This window comes from Dermacentor variabilis, chromosome 4, assembly GCF_050947875.1.
Source record: "Dermacentor variabilis isolate Ectoservices chromosome 4, ASM5094787v1, whole genome shotgun sequence".
NCBI lineage: Eukaryota > Metazoa > Arthropoda > Arachnida > Ixodida > Ixodidae > Dermacentor > Dermacentor variabilis.
This window is the reverse complement of record NC_134571.1, coordinates 60,471,347-60,497,678: the sequence shown is the minus strand read 5'-3', so window position 1 is coordinate 60,497,678 and position 26,332 is coordinate 60,471,347. Positions and strand designations below refer to the sequence as shown.

The window sequence follows — 26,332 nt, the reverse complement described above, 5'->3', positions numbered from 1 at the left end:
ATGCATGCGTGGGCGCACAAACATAAGCTTGTGCGCATCCGCAAGCGTACAGCCCGCACCACACGTATGCTTGTTGACGCACGCAAGCTAGCGTTCATGTGCCCACGCATGCATAGACAGTGCGGCACAGCTCGTATGATTCAAAACGCAGCATGATCTCGGTTAACAGCTGGTCTATGTTATCGCGCACTTGGACTGCCTCACGTCGGCGCGCCTGGCTACACCGCTACGGCGCAGTACATTCAACTCTCAGTGAAGCAGATTTATATCATGCAAGAAAGTGCTCAATCTTTCCTTTTTGTGCTGATATAACAGCTCTAAATATATAACAATTATTTTTATAGATATCGAAGCATTTTGAAACACTGTCAATAACAAAGTATGAAGTGGCGTCTTTCAAGGCGTCTGTGAATGAGCTCAGTGAGCGCGTGCTGTCGCACATATTTGTGGATGAAAACCAACATACCTCATGAAACACGGCAGGCGCAAGGTGCGCAGACGTGAGCTTCCGTGCGTCCACAAACGTACGTATGGCCTCGGCTTACGAGGCTAGCAGCAATCATGACGTGGAATGAGCTCGGCATGTTCATATTAAATAAATGCTGTTTTCATTTTGTGAATGCTGTCCTCACTTTTTTCTTCGTCTTACATTCAAAGCAAGCTTTCTTATTTTTTCTGGCTTCGGACATTCGGGGGCCGGCTTCGAATCGGGTCCAGCCTTGGTTCGAGTAAATACGGTAGCTAAAGTACACAGTAGTGTGCTTAGATAACAGCAAATGTAGACATGCTGCCATGTGGCAAGAATTCATGCCCACTGGTGCAGCCACACAATCTTTAAGTGAAGACTTCATTCAGCACTAATGCACAGCCTATGGCAAGTGTGTTTGTCAGGAGACTACCAGTAGATACATGCAGAAGCTCCTGCAGGCATCCATTTTGTTACTCTTGATAGGAAGAAGGCACGGCTTTTTCATTAACTAGTGATCCTCGGTATCATTACAGCAGGTATGTGGTATTAAAACCCATTTTACTGTAAGTGCATCCAATCACAAAGCTCATTAGTCAAGTTGACTTTTGGAAATCAGATACTCGAAGATGGTTGTTCTAGAAAAGGGGTTGCAGCCAGCAGCTCAGAGGCTGGATTTTTCTCTTGAGACAATGCTACGTGCCATGCAACACACCCAAGAAATGATCCCTCCTTGCTTGCCTTATTAAACACACTTGGCATAATAGGTTTCAAATGTTTACAATACCGAGTCACATACGTTAACATAAACAAATTGTTACATTCTTATACTAATATTACTCTGTGTCAGTGTTCTCTTTTTTATATGCCTCACCGCCTGGTTACAGCGTGCCAACCCAAAAGATTGCCAAAGTTCTAGACTGGTCCTTGGATATGCACACTGCCTGAAGCCTGCAGTACCATCACCTAAGGTTTCAAATGTTTAAGTGTTTTAGTGCAATGAAATGACAAATACAAGAGGGGCACCATGACAAAAGTGCTAGCCGTCATATCCCACTTTCAGTATTTTTCGTCTTTTTGAACTAAAATATATCACCATACCAACTCATTAAGTTGTCTGTGACACTAAAATTGTTCACTGCCCTCAGCACTCACCTGTTGTCCAGCTCGTACTTCCCACTGTCCCACAGCTGCAAGAGCAAGAGGACACCACTGAGCAGCCGACCCAGTGTGCCCTGCTGAATGCACAGCTCCAGCAGCAGTGACAGTGCCAGCTGCTGGTCAGGCACAGGCACCTGGCTGCAGCCACGTGAGTGCTGCCCCACACCGACATTGATGTCCCTGCGTGGTTCACAAGATTGGCATGTGATCACATGACTGAAGAAGCATCCACCACCCGGGGCGTAGCCAGGGGTGGTGGATGGGGCTTATGGGGCTTCAGCCCCCCCCCCCCCTCCCGAAATTTTTTCGTGCTGTTGTGCGCCGCCAACCAAATAACCCCCAGCGCCGGAAATCATGCTGGATTTAGTCTAGAATGTCCTTTTCATGCTCGAAAAGACATTTCAGCGTGAACATTGCGAAATCGGACTGGATTTCGCGGCAACGCCCATGCACAGGGAGTCACATATCGTAACACAAGGAGCCCCTCCCAAGCACAAAGTTTCAAGGACGTTTTCATGGCGAGCAGGCTCGTCGTGGCATCTCGCGGAGGCCGTGGAATCGACGGAGCGCATGGATTTCAATTCTGGAACTTTATGGGTATGAAGTTCTCATAAACTGTTGATGGGAAAGATGCACTGACATTTCCAAAGTCGTGCTTTAGATTTTCAATTCCATAACATTGTGGGCTTAATGTTGTTATAAACATTTGAAGCCAAAGGGGCATTGACTTTTCTAAAGTCCTACATCAGACCATACAACGAGACAAGCCAAATCAACACACTATCAGACAAGTTTACAAAGCACGCAGCGAGGTCCGATAAAACGAAGCGTTGTGGTGGTTCATTTGTGGCAGTGTCACAGAAAAGAATATCAACATTTTTTTTCACCTGCACCAAAGCATCCATGTCAAGGTTCTAAAGCCAGCAAAGGTAACTACGTTCTTATTTATTTTTCTGCTTTGACTTTCATTCCTGAGAACACATTGAGCCTCTTCATTTTTTTTTTCTTTCTTTTTTCTTTTTGTTCTCGCTACCCGCGGGCTGCCGGAACCAGCCAGAGCGCATGCATTTTTCTCGTGTTGCCCCGATCCCCGCGCAGCGCACTTCGATGCGCGTTCGTTTTTCTCTGACCGAATGGATTTTCGTCTGGCATAGTTTTGGACACTTTCTCGCTAGCAGACGAGAAAAAGAAACAAATGCATGGCCACTCGCCGCCATCACTGCGGGGACTTGATGGACTGCAACGCGTTCGCTTGAGTGCAACTTCTCCAGAAAATTAGGATACGATACTGCTCAGCATGCCTATGGTTATCCGTGGACCAATCGTCTCACGTTTCCTTCTATATTCCTTCGGTAGCCGCATTAGGCGCCAAAGTAGGCATTCGATTATGGTCAACATGCCTTCCTTGCGTTTTTTCATTTCCTTGCCCCGCCCTACAAAAGAAAAAAAATACATCGTTGCGGCGCAGCAAATTGTCGCATGGTGAAAGTTTGATTTTGTTGCTTCTTCTTTTGCGGAAAGTAATGGGCCATGGGACGCTTCAGTTGGCGGATACTCATTATATTATTGCGATAGCAGTTATATTGACCCTCCAGGCGCATTCCTGCCGTCGCCGTCGCCCTCGTGTTCCGTATAAAATCCAAGGGCAATAACATCGTGACCGTGCGCCGCATGCTGCATGTGCGAGTGAAAGCTAAAGGGGGGGGGGGTGGCGGCGTGGGTTTGCCGACGATGGTGGTTCAATCTTGTGTGCGCAAGGGAGAAAAGCAGGGAGGAAGCCCGCTGCCTCCTGTCACGCGCGACACATCAGAGGGAGTCGAGGGAGGGGGGACCTGTGAATCTGTGGTTGTACAACATGTTTATTTGCCTTGTTTGACGCATTTTATATAGTGACTTTTCTTAGATATGTATAATTATTGGAGACTCATAGGTATATTGAAATATCTTGTTGCGAGGTTTTATGTATACGAGCACTGAGCTTTGTTTCCAGTGACACTTTTTTGCCTTCTATCAAGCTGTATCTTTGCATTTGCATATTCCATTGTATCTTCGCATTTCTAATGCACGAGGGCGAGTGAAATTAAAATGAGTGAACCCACCCCGCGCAATAATGGTTTGGTTCATTATCTGCGAGGCATGCACATAACACAGAGGCATCTCTCGTTTAAGAAAGTGACACGCAGGTGTGAGGATAAAAGTCCTTTAATGCTCTTGTACATTGGGTTGAACTTGGTTTCGTGGCATAATGGACACTGAGAAAGTTTCACAGCATGTTGTCGTGAGGTTTTTGACAGCTGAAGATGTTTCGCAAAAAGAAATTAGTCGCCGTGTGGCTGCCGTGTATGTTGAACATTGCATTTCATTCGCCGCTGTGAAGCGTTGGAGCAAACGGTTCCAAGAAGGAAGTGAAAGTTGCGAAGACAATCCAAGACCATGCCAAAGCCACCGCGCAATCACCCCAACACAATTGCAAAGGCTAATTAGAAAAAAATGGAGGATAAGCATCGGTGAATTGGCAGGGCGTGTGAACATCCGTCATGGTTCGGGTCACACCATAATTCATGAGCATCTCGGTTATTGGCTCTTGTGTGCGCAATGGGTGCCCAAGATTTTGAACCACGGCCAGAAGACGGAGAGGTTCGGCGCTGCATTGACTCATCTAATCCTGTATCACAATGAGGGTGACGACTTTTTTCTGCAATTGTGACCGGGAACGAATCGTGGTGCCACTACTACGAGCCTGAAAGACGACGGCAAAGCTTACAGAAGAAACATTTCAATTCATAACCCCCAAGAAAAGCGAAGGCCGTCATTTCTGCCGAAAAGCTGTTGACGTTTTTTCAGTCGTCAGGGGCCATAACTGATCGAATTTGCTAAACCTAGAAAGACTCAATCGTTTCAGATATTGCAAAACGTCGGATTGGCTGCGTATCGCAATCAAAAACAAATGACGTGGAAATTGAGGAATGGGGTCATCTTGATCCACAATGCCCGTCCCCACGTCGCTGATGTCGTTAACATAGTACTGGCAAAGTGGGAAACGCTGCAACATTCGCCATACAGCCTAGACCTGTCGCCTTGTGATTTCCACATTTTGGAGCGTTTGAAAAAACAGCTAGAAGGAACCAGAATTGTGTCGGACGATGACATGAAAGAGTCAGTTACAGACTTTTTGAAGCAGCAACCAAAGGAATCTTATGAGACAGGAATCACGCGACTCGTTAGTCAGTGGGTCAAATGTCTAAATGCTTATGGAGACTACTTTTAAAGAAAGTACGCCGCTATTGATATATTCGCATTGGCTGACTTTCATTTGACTCGTCCTCGTCCATTTGGCAGAACTCCTAATTTTTATATTTATTTCATTTATTCCATACTGATAGCCTGGGTGCCAGGCTTTAAGCAGGAGTGTACATAATTTTTTTTGGCAAAATAGTTGCAACATATAACGTCACAATGACATGGTGAAAAAAATAGAAAAATAATTGAACAAAGAAAAAAAGTAGAGAGAAATATGGCATTATCTATAATGAAGTGCATCATTATACAACCAGCACAATAAGAAAAAAAATCAGGTTTGGTGCCTGAGCTCATTTATAAATAGTTCGACTGCTTCCCATTTTACAAAATCAGCTGGTAGGCAATTCCATTCCCGGGTTGTTCTCGGAAATATGAATTTTTGAACGTATCAGTGGAATTTATAAAATCTGCAACTTTCCTAGAGTGACAAAAGCGCATTGCACATTCTGACGATGGTTTTATATACGATGCCCTATCAATTCCAATTTTGTCATGAAAAACTAAATAAAAAAATTTCAGCCTTTCCGTACTACTTCTTCGTAGCCCTTGAAGTTCCGCTTTTTGTAAGACATGTGCTCTCTGTTGCGACTATAATTTCGGTGAAATTACTCACAATACACGACCGATGACAGCTGCTCCTGCGCAATGCATTCTAACAAAGGACAGTGTCATTGAGATTTTTCCCTGGTCTTTGCATGTGTACAAAAATGTAAACAAAGCTCTTGAACGACAGAGATAAAGAGATGCAAATGAGAGAAAAGCAGGGAAGTTAACAAAGTTTCATTAAAATATTCGTCCTCAACTTGTTCATTTCATAGCCTTTGCATGTTTCATATCAGTGGCATGCACTGCTTTGCTGGTTTCAAACTGATAATAGTTCTATAAAGTTCGTGTGATATTTTCTTTACGTATTAACTAGACAGAAAACATGGAAGCATTGATATCAGTTATTTCGGGAACAATTTTTGAGACATACGAGTATACTATTTTATAAAAAAATACACATTTTGCTCCTCTAGCTGGACAGTGCGTAGCGTTCAACTATTCGTTTGCCGCATCTTTCGCAATGGCAATGCAGTTATTATTAATGTATTTGATCCCTCGACAAATTCTACGAGGAGGAGGCGGAGCCGGACCGTGCCCCCCCCCCCCGAATGAAATTTCTGGCTACGCCACTGTCCACCACTAACAGTTTTGCGGGAAACAGAGGACTCAGCGGAAAGCTTTAGGCAATATGGGTACAATTGAGTGAAATGCCAGGTCAGAGCAGCCCTCAGAAAATTCGTTATAAGTATTGTTTTTCTATTGGCGTTTTGTTGCTAGCAATATACTTTTGGTTGAGATACCATTGAGTGCGATGCATAACTTTAACAAGGGTGTGAAAAGCAATGTCGTGCTGGGTTCAGCTGAACCGTGTGGATCACTTATTGCATTCTGTGGCTGTGTCCTTTAAACTGTCAGTGCAGACAATTTTACTGTTGTGCAAAGTTCCTTAAACTGTACTTACCTTTCCCAAAATGTGTCACACAACCAAGGAACATTCTAGCACATTTTAGTTTGAAGAAAGCTTCACCAGATGTCACATCCAGCACTACCTGATTGTACTTTTTCCCAGTAATTCCATCAAAATATTCATGTGTACTAGTTATATTATTAATGTGTTAAACTACTAAGAAATACTGACAGTTGGTGAAGTCAGAGAGAATGTAGACAAATTGCAGGATCGCAAATGCTCAAATTCTGAGCTGACTGTTCTTAATGATGTGCACACTCTTGGAAGTCATGGTAGTGAACATTGTATGTACTAACAAGCAACAGTTAATTGACTATTAAAGCTTTATGTTGCTTATCTTCAGAGAGAGAGAGAGATAGCAAAGGGAGGAAAGGCAGGGAGGCCAACCAGACAAGTGTCCGGTTTGCTACCCTACACTGGGTGTGAGGGAAAGGGGGGAATAGAAAGAAGAGGAAGGAAGTGATGACTGTGTGTATAGTGAAGCACCGTGACACCAAAGTGGAGCTCCATAGCTGGTGATCTGCATTTATAACATCTGGGACGACCAAAGGGCCAGCGGTCATTGCACGAATAGGAGGCTGCGGGTGAGCTATGGGGCTTACTCAAGACTTGCAAGCACTTAATTAAGAGTACCCAGCACTTGCACTGCACTTCACGCTGACGGAGTATGCAACTTGCTGAAAAGTAGACGAAGGGTATTTATGAGGGACCGATTCATCACAACTGCTTGCTGGTCTTGTTCACACAGTTTATCGAGAGTCGGCGCTGTGGACTATACTGCGGTGCGCTGTGTCCTTTGATGTGCCTGTGGCTCCAGCTGTGGCATCGGCTGTGGCTTCAGCTGTGGCCTCGGCGGTTGCTTCGGCTGTGGTGGGGGCTGTCGCTTTGGTAACGCGAGCCAAGCTTCAGTATCTTCAAATTTATTTACTTCCTGCCAGCAAGAACCCTTCATGAGATGTGAACTGTGAGTATATTATGCCATGGAGCTCACGTAAGCAAACAAAGCTGCATGACGGCCACTGTCAGTTGAACCACTGAGCACAACTCTTGGTGGATAATAACCCATGACTTTATTGTACCCAGTAAGCCATATTGTTACGATGTTACGATCTTCTTCGCAATGAAGCTCCGCAGTGGACTTCACATCAAGCTTGTGACAATGCCTCCTGGGGACGACACGTAGTCTACGCCTGCATTGATACCGTCGGCTACCCAGACCCAGTACTTTGCCCTTCCACATCTGCATGACCCTGGCACATTCTCCGGTCTCGATGGCATGGACGTAGAAGAATGACTGAGCATGTACGAATGTGTCAGCAAGGGGAACAGGTGGGATCTGACCTAATTGTTAGCCAATGTCATTCTCGATTTGGACGGAACTTCGTGCGTTTGGTTCCAAACACATGAAGAGGAACTTACAAGCTGGGAGCTGTCCGACGTTTTTGGCAATCCCTCTGGTCAACAGCTAGTCACCAAAAAGCAGACTGCTATGCACATTCAAAGTGCTACCAAGTCATATGCCTCCTATATTCAAGATGTCCTTGCCCTCTGTCACAAAATCGACACGTCCATGGGCAGAGCCCCACAAAGTAGGACATATCCTCGAAGGCATTGCAGATGACGCATTTAATCTTCTGGTTTTTAACAACATTTCTACTGTCGACACCATCATAAAGGAATGCCGCCGCTTCGAACTAGCGAAGAACCGGTGTGTCGCCAATCGATTTTCCCACCTGGCAAATACCGCCGTGACATCCTGTTGCATCAACCAAGTCAGCCCGCCACCCTCATGCGACAATGTGACTGGCATTGTGCGTCACGAACTTGAAGCTGCGTTCTCTGCCTTGCCACAGCAGGCGCCCTGGGACAACTCCGCCACCGCAATATCCTCAATCCAGTCCGTGGTTCACCAGGAAGTCAATAACCTGGGCTTTCCCACAGCTTGCTCTGTTAATTGCCCCGAGGCCAGTACGACTCCTCCTATGACCACGCTCTACCACAGCCTGCTCTTTCCTCCCCATTATCGGAATTTATCCGAATGGCGCACACCGACAAGCCGATCTGTTTCTGCTACAGCCGAATTGGTCACGGTTCTTATCACAGCTGCCGTCGTTGGATGCTTACGCCCCGAAACACTGTTTGATATCCTTCCACTTCGCCCCAAAGCACTTCATCCCGCCGCTTCCTTGGCACTTTCGACACCTCTGGTGCTGGCCGCCGTTACGCTCGCTCGCCCTCACCCCAACGTCATCAGCCACGTCTGCCTCAACTTTGCAGCTCTACTTCGCTGCCATACTAAGGATCCACCCTGCGGAAAACTAGACGATGAGGCACCTCGATGTGGTGCTGCACCGTCTGATTTGCCGCAAAATCCTCCACTGACGCTATTAACAAGGCACAACCTTCTAGATATTCAAGTAGATGGCCCACCTGTAATAGCACTGATCAATACCAGTGCACACATCTCCATTATGAGCGTTCACTTTCGCCGTCACCTAAAGAAAAGTTCACACACCTGCCATCACTCGGGTCGTACCCGTCACCGATGGCAGAATGGTTGCCATAGGGGGAATATGTACCGCCCGCGTAAGCACTGCTGGTCGCCATACTGTCGTGCTTTTCCCCGTGCTTGCCCACTGCCCCCATGACCTGATACTTAGCCTAGATTTTCTCTCTGATCATTCTAAGCTCATCGATTGTTCCGCAAGTACTATCCACCTTGACCTGCCTCTCCTCTCCAATCCTCCTGCTCCACCCAAGATTTGTCTGAGTCCGACTGATTTTGTTCATGTGCCGCCGCAGGTCCTGACGTACATCGAACTGTCACCTTCACCGCCAGTTCCAGATGCTGATTACATCGCTGCACCAGTTACTGCAGTAGTTCTCACGCACAATGTCACTGTCCCTCATACCGCACTAACTGCCACCAACAACCGCACTTGCCTTTCCGTGGTGAATTTTGCATTCACAAAACGAGTGCTACCAATGGGAATATTTCTGGCCATGATCAGTGCTTTACCATATCGCTGCATTGAAACTTTTGCCACTGACGACTCCTGTGAGCCTTGCAAGTCTGTCAATTGTTCTAACGAGGACATTGCAAAAATGAATGCCCTGGACCTCTTGCATGGCGCCGCTGAAGCTCTCCATAACTTACTGTATTTTTATAGACAGATTTTTGACCTAAATGACCATCCCTTGGGCCAGACATCTTTTGTCAAAACTGTATCCACACCGGAGATTCTCAGCCAATGCATCGACGACCCTTCCAAGTTTCAGCGCTGGGGTGCCAAGTGATCAAGGCAGAAGTGGAGAAGATGCTAACAAAAGATATCGTTGAGCCATTATCAAGTCCCTGGGCATCACCTGTCATATTACTGAAAAAGAAAGATGGCACATGGCAATTCTGCGTTGGCTATCTGCACCTCAATTGCATCACAAAGAAGGATGTCTATCCACTACTCCAAATAGATGATGATCTTGATTGTCTCTATGGTGCCCAGTACTTTTCACCCATCGACCTTCGGTCCGGGTATTGGCAAATTGCTGTGGATGATCTTGATCGTGAAAAGACAGCCTTTACAACACCGGACAGACTTCATCAATTTAAGGTTATGCCCTTTGGCTTATGTAGTGCTCCGGCCGCCTTTGAGCGCATGATGGACTCTCTACTTCAAGGGTTTAAATGGACGACTTCTCTTTGCTACCTAAATGACGTTATAGCGTTCTCACCTACGTTCGGCGCACATATTGAGCGACTCTCAGCCATACTTGGTATTTTTCATAAGGCTGGCCTGCAGCTCAACTCCAAAAAATTCCATTTTGGCCACCGTCAGATAACTGTACTTGGACATCTGGTTGACGCTTCTGGAATCCGACCTGACCTGGGAAAAATTCATGCCATCAAAGGCTTTCCTGTGCTGCACCCAGCTAGAAATGTCCACAGCTTTGTAGGACTTTGTCTTTACTTCCGCCGCTTTGTTAAAGATTTTGCCACCACAGCACAGCCTCTCACAGACCTCCTAAAGAAAGGTATGCCTTTTTCACGGGGCTCCTTCCAAGCTGCCGCTTTCTCTTGTCTCATGACTTTACTCACCAACTCACCTGTCCTTGGCCACTTTGACGTTTCAGCCCCTTCTCAGGTGCACACTGATGCAAGTGGCCACAGAATCGGTGCAGTCTTGGCATAAGTTCAGCGTGGTCATGACCGGGTTATTACATATGCCAGTCGCCTATTGCCTCCTTCGGAGTGAAACTACTCCATTACCGAGAGACAGTGTCTGGCTCTTGTCTGGATGGCTGCAAAATTCCCTCCCTACCTATATAGCCGGTCCTTTTGTACTGTCGCAGACCATCACGCTCTCTATTGGCTTTTGTCCTTAAAGGACCCCTCAGGGAGGCTTGGGAGATGGGCTCTGTAGCTGCAGGGGCATTTCTATTCGGTGGTCTACAAATCAGGGGGCCAGCACACTGATGCTGACTGCTTGTCCCATTACCCCGTAGACACATCCAACGTTGATGACATGGACGCTTAAGCTTGCGTTCTCTCTGTCTGCCAACTTTTGGACATGGCCAATGAGCAATGCTGTGACACCACTTTGTGGACCCTCGTTGAGCGAGTTCAATCTGCGCTTACTGACCAGTCGTTACGGTGGTTCGTCCTCCAGAACGACGTTTTGTACCACCGCAATTTTCACGTCGACTGTTATTCACTTCACTGTGTTGTACCTATATAAATATAAATAATATATAAAAATATAAAACAATATGAATAAAACAATATAAATAAGATTATTAGGGGGACTCAATAACAGCATGCCTGTCTGATAAATGCCCAGTGGTGCAAGCAAGCTCAGATTTGCTGACGTCAGAACACAAATGAAGGATCTCTCAGCTGTCTCTTATCAGTCATATTTGGTGAAGTGTGTGCTGTAATTCATCTATACGTACAAATTTGGCAAAATGTACATTAATGGACTCACTAACTAGGTGTCAAAATCTAACATTTTTATTACCCATGCGCAGCTCGTTATGCACATTTAATTATTTATAAATTTGGTGACTGCACTGATCGTCTTGCAGCTGTATCCCATCTAGAACACTGTCAACTGCTCCTGAATCTTCCGTTACTTCGAATGGTACAAATGGCTCTACAATGCCTTTAAAACTGAGAAACACTGCACTATACATGCACAAAAAGGGGAGTGAAGATTGGTTAAATTCAAATTTCAATGCCATACCCAAGCACTACAGAGCGTAGGAATTTGTCGGCACGCTCAACCACTTCAAGCCAAACAGAGGAGACTGCCTCCTGGTGGAAAAGGGTGGCCTCAGGCATGGCTCGCAAGGCTTCTAGCGACTCCCGCAGCAGCTCCCCACAGAGCTCAGAGTCTTCTCCAGAGCGCCAAGCCCTCTTTAAGAAAGCAAAGGCGAAGCTGAGAGCAGCTCGGGAGCCCACACGAGCCAATGCTTGCATTGGTTGTTCTGATGGAAGCTTGGTCCTGCATGAACGACGTAAAACACTGAGTCATAATCAGCAGCAGCAATAGCAGCCCCAGTGGCAGTCTGTTTAAAGTGCATTGCAGGATCTAAGGGTTCTCCCAGTAATTTACGATTACCTCAGACCTGTGTCAGCCAACCACATCTTATGTCTGCAAAGCTTCCTTATCTAATCAATCCATCTGTCTTGTGCCACCCTTAAATGCATTCCCATTCTCTTGGCAAGCGATGGGTGACCTTTATAGACAAACAGTTATCTGTCACACAATAACATCCAAGTTTACACCTGAGGATATTTAACAAAACTAGCAGTTCCTTAAAAGGCTAACAGGACCTCAGACTATAAAATATCTCATTCGTCTGAGGAAGACTTAGGCTGCGTCACTGCAAGGAAATGACATTATTGCTTACCTCATTGCCGAGATATTCATATCTGGCAGACCTCCGAAAAAATATTGCTTTTCAGTAAGACAGTTAATTACTTTTATAACAAGTAATGCCAGCGTGCAAGATAGTTTACTTCCTAGTTTAATGAAAAAGCAAGCTTTTGAATTAAAGCTGCCTAGTTTCCCATGACTGTTGGTCCTTCCATACAAAATAGCCTACCCTTATGTTTTTATCAAAATTTACTGCTTCGTACACTTTTATAATTTACAATGTTCCCAGAAAAATTATGGTAACAACTTCCAGTTGCTACTCTCACTAGGACTTCCAGTTTTGCAACAAAAGTTGTTGCCACCTTAATGAGAGGTTAAAGGAACAGAAGTATACAATGAACACAAGGCAGTAAAAAGGCCCTTAAAGATGCATTACAAAGGATACAGTACAAAGATAATAAACAAAAAATTAAATGAGATCTAGCAGCTGATTGCTGAAGCAGGACAAATTTTATCATTGAGAGAAGGACATTGCAGTGTACCACCTAATTACCTTACCAATAAAAAATACGGCAGTACATAGTGCACTGAAGTGTAACATAATCCATCTTACTTTGTCAGCTTGAACAATACAACATGATACTGTGCCTGTGCTGTTCATCCTGTAACTTATTTACACAGTGGCGCACATATATGCACGTGTGCGTAAACAAGGTGAAGTTTTTAGACAAAGCTTGTGTGTGCTTCTGTACGCTTCTTGCTCTCTGTTTTTCATGCTCCTTTTCTGGCTTTACTATTGTACAAACTAGCTCAATCTTCTCTCCTGGTATGTCTTGTGCTGCTTCATTAAGGATAGTACCAAAATGGAAAACAAATTTTACTACGCAAGAACAGCAGTGCTGAATAAGCTATGCAAGCGAAAGCAGTAAACAAGATCTGAGACCAACCTGCGAATGTCAGGGCTCTGAGAAATGACATGGGAAGCCGAAGATTCAACAGGCAGCAGGGTCTTTCGGTGACGCACCAGTGCAGTGTAGTACCTAGTGGCCACGGCAATTTGCTGCTTCAGTCTCACTGAGGATAGTGTGGATGCAGCTGCCTCCCAGTTGAGCTGATGCTGCTCACATACCAAAGTCTTGAGGCATGCTTTCAGTTGGTCAAGAGCTGCAATAGAAGCCATAAATTGAAGAAGGCTTCTATTCATTTGTTTATAACATATTTCCATGCTGTCAAAGTCCACAGGATGATGGTTTATGTAGACTACATCAATTATTGCAGCCAGAAAAAGGAATAAAAAGAAACATACAGCAAGCAAATCTCCATTACAAGCAACATCCTTCAGTAAACAAACCATATTCAATTGATGATGATGACGATTCACTGACTGCATATATTTGCTACAACCTTGTTAGGATACCTCTGTTACAAAGTGAACCTCAAACTACTAGGTAAGAAAACATTTGAATGATGGTACAAATTCTATTTAGCATCTCATGGTCCCAGGTAAATTTTCATACCATTCAGCTCCTATACACTCCCAGCAAATTAAGGTTATTGTCTTGTGTCACACTCATGCATAACAAAGGGAAATGGATAAAATCGAAAGCTTATGCTAAGAATGAGTTTAGAACTTTTATTTTGACAGGCTATATAAAACATTACACCAAATTTATTGCAGTGCAGACAGCACAGATTAAATACAGCGATAGAGACAGGCAGGTGAAGGCAAACATTCTTTCTTTGCCACTCACAGAGTGTTCTACTGAACAGTGATCAATCCCAGACATGACATTTGGTTGAGATTATTAATAAATAGAAGCACTTCCATGATTAGGACAAGAAAGGTGATGATCTATAAAAGCTTCCTGGTGATGGGCGATAAAGCAGCTGAAGACAATTTATATTCAGGAAATAGGTTTATTATCATTTAAACACGGTGACATAATAAAGTAAAATGTGTTGATGTTATAATTGAAAATGTAAAAAAAAGAACTAAAAATATCTACACTCTTTAGTGGCACTTGTGGTATACCAATAGCGGAGTGTGGTGGTGCATCTCAGAAATAATTTGCGATTTTCTCCTGGCTGCACATTAAATGCCTGGAAGTGGCAACCACTCTCACACTGAAATTGGAAGGCAAAAATGGGTGTGTAGGCTTTAATGCACATTAAAATGTAAGGCAAGTTCATAAGAAAAGCAAATTAAACCTCTCATAGTTGAAAATTATTGTGTTCACATTATTGTGATGCATAATTATTTTTTTTTCTCTGCAGTTATCACCAGCTTGAGCTCATTTTCTCAAGCTCTTAATATAATGAGATTTTCTTCCTTTAAACTTTTGCCGTTCAAAATGTGGCAGCTAAGAACTAGGTGACAGAATATTGTTGGAAAGCCAACCTTGATGTTAGAGGAAGAGTACACATTTGTATGCGTGGGATGGGGCACAGGTTCACAGGAAGCGAATGCGATAAGAAGTCCACATGGAAAGAGGAAGTAGTAGAGAACTGTCCACCGGCCTTATCCTTTCCTTAGTTAATATATAATCACATGCAGAGATGCGACTTTTGCACTGGTGCACTTGGCTGCACTAAGCCCTAGCACCACGAAAGCCTATGCGTATATCATCACATCCTGATTCCCTACTGTAAATGCACTCTCCTGGCCCCACGCTGTTATGAATGTCCTGTAAACATGGACTCAACAGTGGTCAAGATGCCCAGCTGTTGGCCAGGATCATACCCAAGTGTGACAACTAACACTTTCAGGTCTGCGACCTGGCTCATCAGACGAACTGCAGACTAAAAGCAGGGCCTCAGCATCTTTTTTTTTTTCTTAGATAATTTATGCCCAAAAACATTCACAATCACCTTTTTCGATACACATGCATGAAGAATTCAAGCGCAAAAGCAAAAATACAGTGCTTACAAGGTTGAGGGCCCCATGCCCAGACGTCGATAAGCGATTTGGACGTGACCACACAGCTTTTCTCCTGATCGGAGGCCTCCCTCTCAACTGGTGGAATGCATGAGGGGCACGGACAGCCGAGGCTGCCAGTCTGTGGTCCACAAGTACACCATGCAGCTCGTTCTACAGCATGCAAACAGTAAAAAAAAGAAAATGGAAGTAAATACAGGAAATATCCTCTCTGAGCAAGAGCCAACAGCTGAATTCACACAGATTAATGTCCCTATTTCTTCTGCTTCAACTTCTCTTCAATCCTTACATTAATGATGATGCTTTATGAGGGAAATAAATAAAAATAGTAAACAAAGCTCATCATGAAGCTTCACCTCACTACGAAGCAGAAAAAGAAGAAGGGGAAACTCTCCAAACAGAAATGAAATTTCGCTACTGATGGCGTTCAGTCTGAAGGTTTGGTGCTGTGTCTTTTCAGCTCTTCACTGAAAAATGGAATTTTTTTATGAATCTACAATTAAATAACTTTGGCCAACAATAGTCACTGTTTTACAAGAAGTAGCTTTGGAAATGAAAAAGGTGATTACACTGTCTACCATTATCAGATATACCAACCCTCTGCACTCAGCAAATCATTTACTGCTCTATAAGTGACACCTGCCAGTCTAGCTAGACTTAGAAACCCATCTTGAGTGTTCCTTTATAAGGTTGTAAGCAAAAATATCCAATGAGGAGGTGAAAAGTGAAAGTCAATGGATTTGATATGGGTTTCCATAAATGCTGTGCATTTACTCTTATCTTTCCGAGTAAGAGCTCATACGTCTGTATACCCAACTTTAGAGAGTGAAAGTAAAGCACAAACACATTTACACAGGTTACAGCAGTGAGCAAGATCGTTCCCTTGCTGTAATACCAATGAAAATGTAGTACTAATGTAGTAATAATTTCCATGGCCAAGAACAATGCAGGATAAAGACGGCAAGTTGGGCCAGTTGGTTAGAATTCAATGTAAGGTTCGTAACAGCGCAACACAAGACACGAACAAAAGAAAGGTAAGAAACGACGACACGGTGCCGTGTCGTCGTTTTAAGCTCAATTTTGTTTGTATGTGGTGTTCCACTGTTATGAACCTTACAATGAACAATGTAGGATCCTGTCAATAAAAATATGAAGCCTCATGCAATGCACATGAACAAAAGACCCAGCAGCAACTGAACAGGCACAGCTTGAAAAGCTGTGCCTGTTCCCACACACTTATTTACCTGCCACTGCATTATGCCTAGCCTCTTCAACCACTCTGAGTTAAGTATGTGGAACCACAATTATGCTCGGCCTTTAGCTCTTCCTGTGCCATCCAAGTATAACAGACTGTCCTAATCAGAATTTTAGTCCCAATAATATAAATATTAACGAGAAGGAATAAGAGAAAGTATGCTACCATCAGTTAGGCCATGCCAGAGGCAGTCTTTACTCTCTTGAGTGAAGCCGGAGGAAGCCGTCATGCAGTCTCAGCAGAGTGGATTCTTAGCGTAGCACGAGCAGTGCGCCTAAGCGATAAGTTTTTGGCTTCTTTTATGTACATTCAGTTCTTAGAGGATTTAAGTTAAGCAAATAGTCTAGAATATTGTTTTTCCACACTTTTAGGATTTTCTCCCTTTTGTTAAGCATAGATAAGGAATGAATTATTTGTTTTCTTGCAAGTACTGTTATTTTTCACAAAGGCTTTAGTAACAGATAATGGCTTGAAGGAGGAGCCTTAGCGTGCTTTGTATGCAATGCATATGTCTCTACCCTTTGGATGAAACACGGCTTGAGTTGGTAAGTGAGGCAAAGGGCCAGGATTTTGTCTGTAGGATGTATGTGCTGGGCTCACGGCTGGACCATCTAGAGTAGGAGAAAGATAAGCTAGGGAAGCGGGTTATGAAGCTAGAAAGCGAACTCGGCAATGAGCAGAAGCAGAGGAACGTTGTTGAAGATAAGCTAGCCAAAGTAGAACAAGAGTTGAAGGCCACTATTCCGCAAAGGAATGGTGGACACTTTGATTATAGCAATGCAATGAAGGCTAGTGCAAGTGGGAAATGGGCAAGAAACCAACACTACCGCATCAATAAGCAGTGAAGGACACATCAGTGATAGCCGCAAGGGGACTACTGAGGCGGCGAAAGCAGAAACTGACAACAAAGCGAAGTACAAGGAAGGAGGAGAGGGTATTGTAGCTTCATGCAGAAATTCCAAGGGCAAGGAGGAGAAATAATGACAATTTTCCTTTGTTGGTTGTTCGAACATGCGCAGGACGGAAACGGTGATAAGAGAGAAAATAGGTGCAGACGAGCGAGTGCAAATGAGTGTGCTTCCGGGGAAACCGGTCAAGGAAGTCATGGCAAAGGCCAAGTGGGACACGTGTGGGACACAATGAAGGAGTGGCACCTTGTGGTGAAAATGGGAGGAGTAATTGACATACTGCAGGAGGGACGAGGGGCGGGTGGGGGTACGAAGCAAATAGCTAAACAGGTAAATGGATCACAGGATCACAGTGGGCTTCTTTGATTATGCAATCCCAGACTGTCCACAAACCAGCCATGGATTCCTGTCTGACCAGACCCAACAGAAGGGCACGTCAGACACGTGATCCAGCTGTCAGGAACTGTCCGAGGTTTTACTCGAAAGCACCGTGACCGGAAGTCGTTCGCCTGGCTGCCATCATCTGCTTGTAGCTACTCGTAGATAGCACTACTACTCAGCGGATTCATTATCGTGGCTTCCAAGAGGATGCAGCCTTGGAGGCCATGTTGCTGACACAGCCATAACGCTTGCATAGTGGAATCATGGCCTGAACAGACAGAACGTGCTCACCAAGCACAGTTTACATCATGGTCTCACTCTTCATGTCATTTAACAACTGTATTTAAGCTCTTTCACTGCCTGCGAAATTTAAGCAGAACTCCCATATGAACACAAGTGAAATCACAATTGTACCGTGTAGCTGTTCACATGCAGAAAGCACCCGCTGGTATCTTTAAAGCTTAACTGGTAAATGATTAACTGGTCAGCAGTCAAGATAACTAAGCAAGATATGATTAGAGTATTGGTGGAAAAAAGCTGAGAAGAGATTGATAGAGCCGGAGTCATTGCAAGCATATGTGGTGCGCAATGTAGTGAGGGAGGTTTTAAAATATGAAAGCTAAGATCAAGATCAGATAGGCAAAAAAGCTGGATAGCGATATTAGTAGTAAAGCCAGATTACATCAGGCAGGCTAGTTGACAATGTGTCCCCGCCCTGTTTCAAAGGGGACGCCAATAAACATCGTCGTCATCATCAACCAATTACACAGGTGGTAAAAGAGTTATCAGCTATGCAGGGAGGCCCCCCGAGCGCCCTAAACTATAGACTTCAAAACAAAAAAACCTGGTGTTAAAAATATGTAAATCTTGACAGCAGAATAGTTGACAAATAAAATTTACAATATTTATAAGCCATGTGCACTTGCATATGTCACAATCTTCAGCTTTCATGATTTTCTAGCTTCTCCGTGCATCTACCTATAGCCATAGATGTCATGCAGAAAATTTGAGAGAGTGATCACTCTAGAAGCGCATTATATGGCTGGCAAAAAAAAAAAAGAATGTCCTTACCTCGTCCTTGTGACAGTGCATCGTTGGTGACTGCCTGCAGCTCACCATCTTTGACTAGCTCATTCCAGGACTGTGCAAGTCCTTCATAGGAGAAGATGCACTGCACATAATACGAAGGAGAGAGAAATGCTATACACGAGTCTGTACAATATTTTGTAAAGTGAACAGAAAAAAAAAAAGGCTGAATGAAATGCAGCTTCACCTGAAGATCCCTGGCAAGCCATTTGCTGTCCAGGCGTTGTACAGGCTTGACTGTAAACTTAGGCTGGTTTTGCATGTTAACTATGAGAAGAATGAAGACAAAAACCATTACGATTGAAGTCACTGCGTCAAAACAAAAATTGGAAATACAATGAACGAATCATGCTGCGCAAATACTACGTGACCGCTGAGATACGTCAGATGCCGTAAGGCTGGAAGTTACCTTTCAACTTTGCATTTTAGCGACGCCGTCAGCAATTCAACGTAAGAGTAGTGATGCTATGTTGTGTTAATATCTCGTTCACGTGTAACAATATTTTCGCTTTTTAACTGAAATCAAAGCGGGACCGCGAAATTGTTTCCATTTACACATTTGGCGTGAACTTTACCACAACGGATCAAATTTTTTCGTTCACAGAGTTGCCGGTAGTTGCTTGCCTGCTAGTTGAACACACGCTCCTAATTAATAGCCTTATCTTTTTACTTCCAGGTTAAAAGAACAGCAAAGATAACTACCAGATGATCCAACATGTGATATTGAGCCGCCTTATCTTCGGCACAAAACGTTGCTAAGGCAAGCGTGAAGAAACTAATCGATTTCGGCGAGTCAATCAGCTGTGCGGAAAGCGTCACTTACATGGAGCTAAGGATGCCATTTTGCCGCCCTAATCGCTCCTGCTCCGGGCGTTTCATACTATATGCTTTAGCTTCGGATGATTCCGACGCTGAAGAAGTCACCAGCAGCAATGATATGGGATGAGACGGCTTTCAACACGAAGACTTCTGAAAGTGCATCCACCATGAACTCCCAGCGGTTTCTCACGAGCAAAACAAAACAGAAAACTACTGGCTACAAATGGATAATAATGGATTGAATGAACTAATGATTACAAGCAAGTAGACGGTAAATCACGACGCGAACGAACTCTTCAAGATTGTTAAACCTTGTTTTATATAAATTTATAGAAGCTTTAGCTTAACGGTTAGTCTCTAAACTAACCTAACGAGGCAAACGAGTTTAGAGTTAGCTGTAGGTAAGGTGCAAGGCATAGGGTTTCTCATATAGTGAGAAACTCTTTGATGCAAGGCAAAGAAGAAAAGCAGACAAAAATATATATTTTTATTATTTGTATTTTTGTTTGTTTTGATCGGAAACGTAAAAGAAGCATTAATGCATCTATTCAGCTTTTTTGAAAATAGACAGCAAACCCAGCAAACGTACAGCGCTCCACTTCCAACGAAGTCATATTAACAATGACATCAAAACCGCCAGGGAGCGACACCGGCGAGAAATTTGTAAGCCTAAATAGAATAATTCAACCATTTACGGTATACGGTATAATGGAGTGCAGACTGTGCTGGCGCATTCTGTCTCATCCGCGCTTGCGGGTACAATTGTCGTAGTTTTCGCGGAGAAATGCCGTGAACAGTAAGATAAACTTTACGTGCTCACGTTGAAAATAAATTAGTTCTGAGCTATCCTTTTGCATACATGTTACTTGATCAGCTCCAGTACAGAGGTAATCTGTCGGCTGGGTTGTAATCGCGACGAACATCGTGCGGAGAACACCGTTTATTTGGTCTCCCTTCATTGCGTAGAATCTGTGTGTGTTAATTATTTAGTGGAAACACTCACATTGGCACTTCTCCGCTGAGAATAATTGCAGTGAAGCTGAAGCTTCATTTTTAACTATGTAAACACGCGCACATGTAAACAAACCGCGGTCTCGCGGATAGTAACGGGATCCAAGGTAAAACCGACCAATTCATTTTTTTTTTTTTTTTGTTCTCTAGGTAGTTGCGGTCAGTCAAAATGGGAATATGACAGTAATAGACTTGAACATTCTCGACACACCACTTACGTTGAAATTTTTGGCATTAAACAAGCACTTTCCGATCGGCGCTCCAGTTACACATTCGGCAGGTTCGAGCGCGCAGTTTATTAACAGAACACCGCGTATTTACTGTAACTCGTAATATTTCATTGCTTTGTAGATCGAAAGCCATGGACAGCGACGAAGATGGTGAGCCAGATATGGTCTTGACAGGATTTTTGTTTGGAAACATCGATGAGCACGGTCGACTCGAAAATGACTTTCTTGATCCGGTGAGAGTGCCGCCCTTGACTACCGTATGTCGGCACAACAGTTTTCAAAATTTATTGCAAACACAGCCGCGCGTGATACATGTGTTGCAAATGGTATTGAACATGCTTAGGAACTGCAGTGCCTGTTTGTGGACTGGAACTCAGAGAGGGCTCTGTTGCAGGAATCAAAGCGAAACCTTCACCAGCTCAACCATCTGGGCATCGGTAGTATGTGGAAAGAGATCACCGAGGATGCGGAGGCTGACAGTTCTCTAGAAGGACATGACGCTAACGACGATGAGAACGAGGGCTTGACACATAGTGATGAAGGTGGCTGTAATGCGTTTATATTTCCTACTTTGTAAGCAGCCAAAACGTGGAAAAATGCTGAGAGATGTGACAGAAATCAAACAGGCTTCCTTAACTGAGCTGTTACAGTCTTGTCATAGTGCACACCACCTTATATGAACTAATATGATTACTATACCACAGCCACATGCAAAAGGTATTTTCATAATGGGCTTGTTTTTGCAGTTTCTTGCCTGACTAGTCTGTTTGATGCACTATGACGAAGCATTTGCGCTGCCACTTTTCTGAAATTTAAATTGCCATAGTACATAAGGCTGCCTGTTTCATTGTTCATGACATTTCTTTTGCTGCATCTTTTGCAGAATATTCGAAAAAATTGCCCTCATCGGTAGACTACTTCGATTTTGAAGAACTTGCAGATGATGATGGTGACGAAAAGAAAGAGACCCAGGCTGTTTCTGATGCACCAGCAGCAAGTAAGAGATAGTAGAGCTGTAGGATTACATATTAAAAATGCCATTGCATAGAATATGAATGAAAGATATTACATCTACCTCGTTACATTAATGCCCTGCTTTTGTATTCTTTTTGATGAAGGTATCTACGAAAGCTCATTCACTCTCTGGCAATTGAGGAAATGTATGCACTGTCTTTCTTCTTACCACACAAAATATGCATAAATCTGCTTTGTATACTGAATAAGAAGTTGTCATTGTGAAATAATCAGCTTACTATTGTAACCAAAATACTACGAGGTGCATGGTCTGCACTGTAGTAGGGCGTCCATAGAGTGCGGGCAGACAGCCTGTACTTCAGGGTTGCTGTCTGCTCTCATACATACAACTAACACAGTAATTTACTGTTTTGTAGGCTGTGGACCAGACTGCATAGAAATCTTGGAATTTCTGTGGAGCCTGGTTCCTATAAATTTTGGCTCTGCTAGTGCATTCGCCTTTTACAGCTCATGGAAAATATGCAGTTGTGTGCAGTGTGAGAGAGAACACTGAATCCATATTTAAGCAACAATTACTATATAGTATGCATCACAATTCAAGAATCATTAATGAGCAGCATCTCCATAGAAAATTTTGTGTCATTGAACACCTTTTGCCACTGTGGCCTCTTGAAGGAAATGTAGGTGTTCCTTTCATTTGCTCAAGGGGTACTGTACATAGATTACTCACAAACACAGTCAGAAATCAATAACTACATTTGTGCTCAACCTAAGCACATGTCTCATAGTTTAGTAGTACTTGCTTATCATTATGCATTTAATTCATACCTGTGCTTTCTTGGTTGAATTGTTATGCATGTTTATTATGCATAGTAGTGATATCACTTGCTTACAATGCTGCAAGACAATTATTTCAACACATGCTGTTATTTTGGTAGATGAAGAAGAAATGTTACTGTGCAGTTCTCTTGCTCAATCTATTTCATTAGTACATGTGTGTAAACATGCTTCTGCTGCAACGTCTTTCTTTAGGCCCTGATCTGGCTGAAGAAAGTGACAGTTTCGAGGGTGCATTCCACCAAATGCTGTATGGTTGTCGTAGTCAAGGTATTAATCCTGTGGTCTTGCACTGAATTGCACTTGCCTCAACATTTGCGCACGACAAAGACCTTTATGGCCTGATGCACTGCACAATGTCTACATCTTTATGCATTTGGTGTTGCATGAGTGAGCCTGTGGTTGGTCATGTTGAATTTGTCAAGAGTCCTCCTATGCACTATATTCATGGTTGCGTTGTATTCAAGCCAATACACACCTGTTTTGCTTTGGAAGCGAAGGCTTGCCTGACGTGCAGTAGCTAGGCATATGAATGTTAAACAAGGCAACCATGAAATTACTTAGCTGCACACTACAAGATCATGTTTTAAGAAGTGAATTGTGAACTAGCTTTTTGGCCCACCATGTGTATCTTGTGTGCATGTCATCCTTGTTCACTTTTCTGCAGCATAAAATGTCTTTTCTTTTATGCTTTATAAATCCGCATTTGTTTCTAATCATGTTTCTGCACTGAACAGTCCGATGTGTCACTTCATTGCACACAGTTTCTCTTTGTCATGCACAGCGTATTGGAAGTTTGGCAAGCGTGTGACACTTTCTTACTGCGCTGTTTCTGCAGAGACAGAACAGAGGAAGGAAAGAGGGTGACAAACTTGCATTTAAGAAGTGGCACTCTTTAACTAACTCATCAATGGGCAAATACAAATTTTTTATTATATTGATTAGTAGCATGGGTGGTGTTGGCATGTATTTCAGCAGCTTTGTCATGTTCCAGTTCCGTTTGTAATAAAAGCTGGTTTCTTTCAGTTCAAAGCTGCAGAAGGTGTGCCGATACGCATCTGCTGTTATCAAAACGGCAACAGCATGTAGGGACTCCAAAAAAGCTTTGATGCCACATGAAACAGGCACTGACAGCAGAAATTAAGCTTAGACTAGTAAATTATGCTTTCAAAAAAAAACATGAATAGTATATCAGTTTTATTGAGGGCAAAATTTGATAAGCCAAATATGGTGCAAAAACAGAGGATGAGTGGTGATGCCTTTAAATTCGCACATCAGCTATAAGCTACATCATAGGTTTTGGCAGCCACTGCTCGGGGCTAGGTAATTGTTTATAGATACAAATAAAGGATTATGTTGAATTCTAAGGTAAACACAGGCTCAATCTGGCACATTTGACCAAAATATGCAAGGATACTATTAAGTTTCTGGCGTCACACTGTCCCGTTCGGATGGTGAAGAATTGTACTGCGGCACAATTTCACAAAAATAACTCATCATTGGACGAACCAGTGCCCACAAAAATAAGTTACACTCGGGCAGAACAATAGTGATGAGCACATGCATCGATCATAGAGATCTGATGTATAGGTCAGAAGCGTCAAAGGTTCCAGTGCAATTGCTCGGGCTCTTGTACCTTCCACAAAGTACAACACTTTCATAGCACATACAACCTGATTGCACAAGGTTCGGCGACAACATAGTCAACAGCTAGAACCAGTGATAGAGATTAGATAAACTTCTGATAGAGAAAGTTGCGCCTTGCGCTGAGCGATAACATTTTAATAGAGATTTTCCTGTGAAAAATGTTTATTGAGACAGACAATTTATATGCGTGCCCATAATGACATTGTCGACAGGACTTCTTAAGTAAAACATTTCAAAAGGGAAAGTTTGATCTTTAAGGTTTAAGCATAACTTAAGGTTCACACATGGACTCACTAGTGTGAGTGAGCGAAACTCACTTAGTGCACTCTGGTGGCCTATAGGCAGACAACACGATAGAAAAATGAGCAGTTTATCTGGAAACAAAGCTTGTTGCAAATGGTTTTATGGCAGTCACAGACTTTTGTCTCGGTTATGTGGCATGTAACCAAAGTGTAGAATCACTAGAGGGGGAGATGATGTTCTTATGGTGGACCATACAAGAGACAGGCCCCAGCTTGTGCAGCTAGCACTTTGTCTTCGTGTGAACCATAACCGGTGCTGCCATTAGTTGAGGATATATGCAGTGCAGGGAAGTGCACTTGCAAATTAGGAAAAGCGTCTATTGGTAAGGAGAAGGAGCCTCTCTTTTTCTGAGCATGAAACAGGAGAAGTTGTGAGGAGGATGCCTGCTGTTCTCAGGCTTTTTGTGACCGTGGGGAAAGTATAAAGTGCATAATTATAAGTGCAGTAGGAATAAGTCGTCAATGTACCAACTGGCCATAGCTTCCTCAACCCCCCCCCCCCATAAAAAAAATTCTTTACTGGTGACAGAGACACTAAGAAGCATTTCTCTTTTAATGCACAGAGTCTAACAATGAGGGCGAGGCAAAAATGGAAGAGGGGGAAGCCACTAAGGAAGGGTCCCAAGATGCGGAGTTGATGCCACCACCACCAGCTCCGGCACCTTTGCCAGGCTCTCAGCTAGCTGAGAAAAGTACCAAGGGAACTGAGGACGTCAAGGAACAAGCTGAGGACGATGAGGCATCGGCAGCACGAAAACGGAACCTTGACACCCCACTGGCAGCCATGTTGCCATCCAAGTATGCCGACTTGGATGTCACTGAACTCTTCCCAGAGTTTCGGCCTGGCCAAGTGAGTTCCTAGGTAACCAGTGACTGGCCTACAATATGTGGTGTCTGTATTATCTGAACATCAATTTTTGCTTGTGTTATTTGGGACACACTTTGTGCACTATTTTGCTTGTAGTCTTCTAGGATGTAATTGTAGCGAAATCGTCTTAGTTTTAATGCCAAAGAGGTGGAAAACACATTAAAGTAGTCTTAAAGGTTAGCTTGCACGAGCTGCTGCAGTGCGTATTGAAGTACAAGCCATATTGAGAAACTGTGCTGTTTGTTTTAAAGTAGTGTTTGAGGAGTGGACGCTGCTGCCACGATGAAAATGGGAGTGGCTCATGATAGGTAGCATTGTGACATTGACATTATTAGATCAGTGACTGCATTGTATTCTTGTCATCGTCATGTACACATGGCAGTGTTAACATAGATTTTCGATTTGAGCCAGCACACTTGATGCGTGCGGTTAGCTGAAATTAGGTCACTGACTTTTATTTACAGGTGCTGCGTTTCTCGCGGCTGTTCGGCCCAGGCAAGCCATCAAGCTTGCCACAGATCTGGCGGGGAGTTCGTAAAAGAAAGAAGAAGAAGCAAGGTCCATTTACTGACATAGGTGGAGCAATGCAGGATGCAGGAGGTGGCCGTGCAGAGGAGTTTGAGTGGTACTTAGACGTAGCCTCACCTCCACCTCCAGATATGTGTGCGCCAGATGACGAGGTTAGAAAACTAGTGCTTAATAGAAATTGGAAATCTATTTGGCTATGGCACATTTATCATGCTATTGCGTTTGCAAGTTATG

At 43.6% G+C, this 26,332-nt stretch overlaps 2 protein-coding genes across 14 annotated transcripts in view; one reads left to right on the top strand and one right to left on the bottom strand.

Moving 5' to 3' along the window:
• The window catches only part of HERC2 (E3 ubiquitin-protein ligase HERC2), a 181,397-nt gene extending 161,483 nt beyond the window's left edge, over positions 1 to 19,914 (bottom strand). For all 6 annotated transcript variants that reach the window (XM_075689247.1, XM_075689251.1, XM_075689248.1 and 3 more), the window contains exons 1-7: positions 19,705 to 19,914; positions 19,069 to 19,148; positions 18,867 to 18,966; positions 15,243 to 15,404; positions 13,264 to 13,480; positions 11,681 to 11,941; positions 1,622 to 1,807 (exon numbers count right to left, since the gene is read on the bottom strand). In XM_075689247.1, the coding sequence (XP_075545362.1) occupies positions 1,622 to 1,807; positions 11,681 to 11,941; positions 13,264 to 13,480; positions 15,243 to 15,404; positions 18,867 to 18,966; positions 19,069 to 19,148; positions 19,705 to 19,723 (1,025 nt within the window). In that variant the 5' untranslated portion in view covers positions 19,724 to 19,914. The remainder of the gene's footprint in view (positions 1 to 1,621; positions 1,808 to 11,680; positions 11,942 to 13,263; positions 13,481 to 15,242; positions 15,405 to 18,866; positions 18,967 to 19,068; positions 19,149 to 19,704) is intronic.
• A 430-nt stretch (positions 19,915 to 20,344) lies between these two features.
• Taf1 (TATA-box binding protein associated factor 1) overlaps positions 20,345 to 26,332 on the top strand; it is a 70,282-nt gene continuing 64,294 nt past the window's right edge. For 5 of the 8 annotated variants that reach the window (XM_075689246.1, XM_075689245.1, XM_075689242.1 and 2 more), the window contains exons 1-7: positions 20,374 to 20,496; positions 21,063 to 21,174; positions 21,336 to 21,483; positions 21,825 to 21,938; positions 22,949 to 23,023; positions 25,266 to 25,552; positions 26,035 to 26,250. In XM_075689246.1, coding sequence (XP_075545361.1) covers positions 21,073 to 21,174; positions 21,336 to 21,483; positions 21,825 to 21,938; positions 22,949 to 23,023; positions 25,266 to 25,552; positions 26,035 to 26,250 — 942 coding nt within the window. In that variant the 5' untranslated portion in view covers positions 20,374 to 20,496; positions 21,063 to 21,072. The other 3 variants (XM_075689241.1, XM_075689239.1, XM_075689244.1) reach the window with 3 other exon arrangements.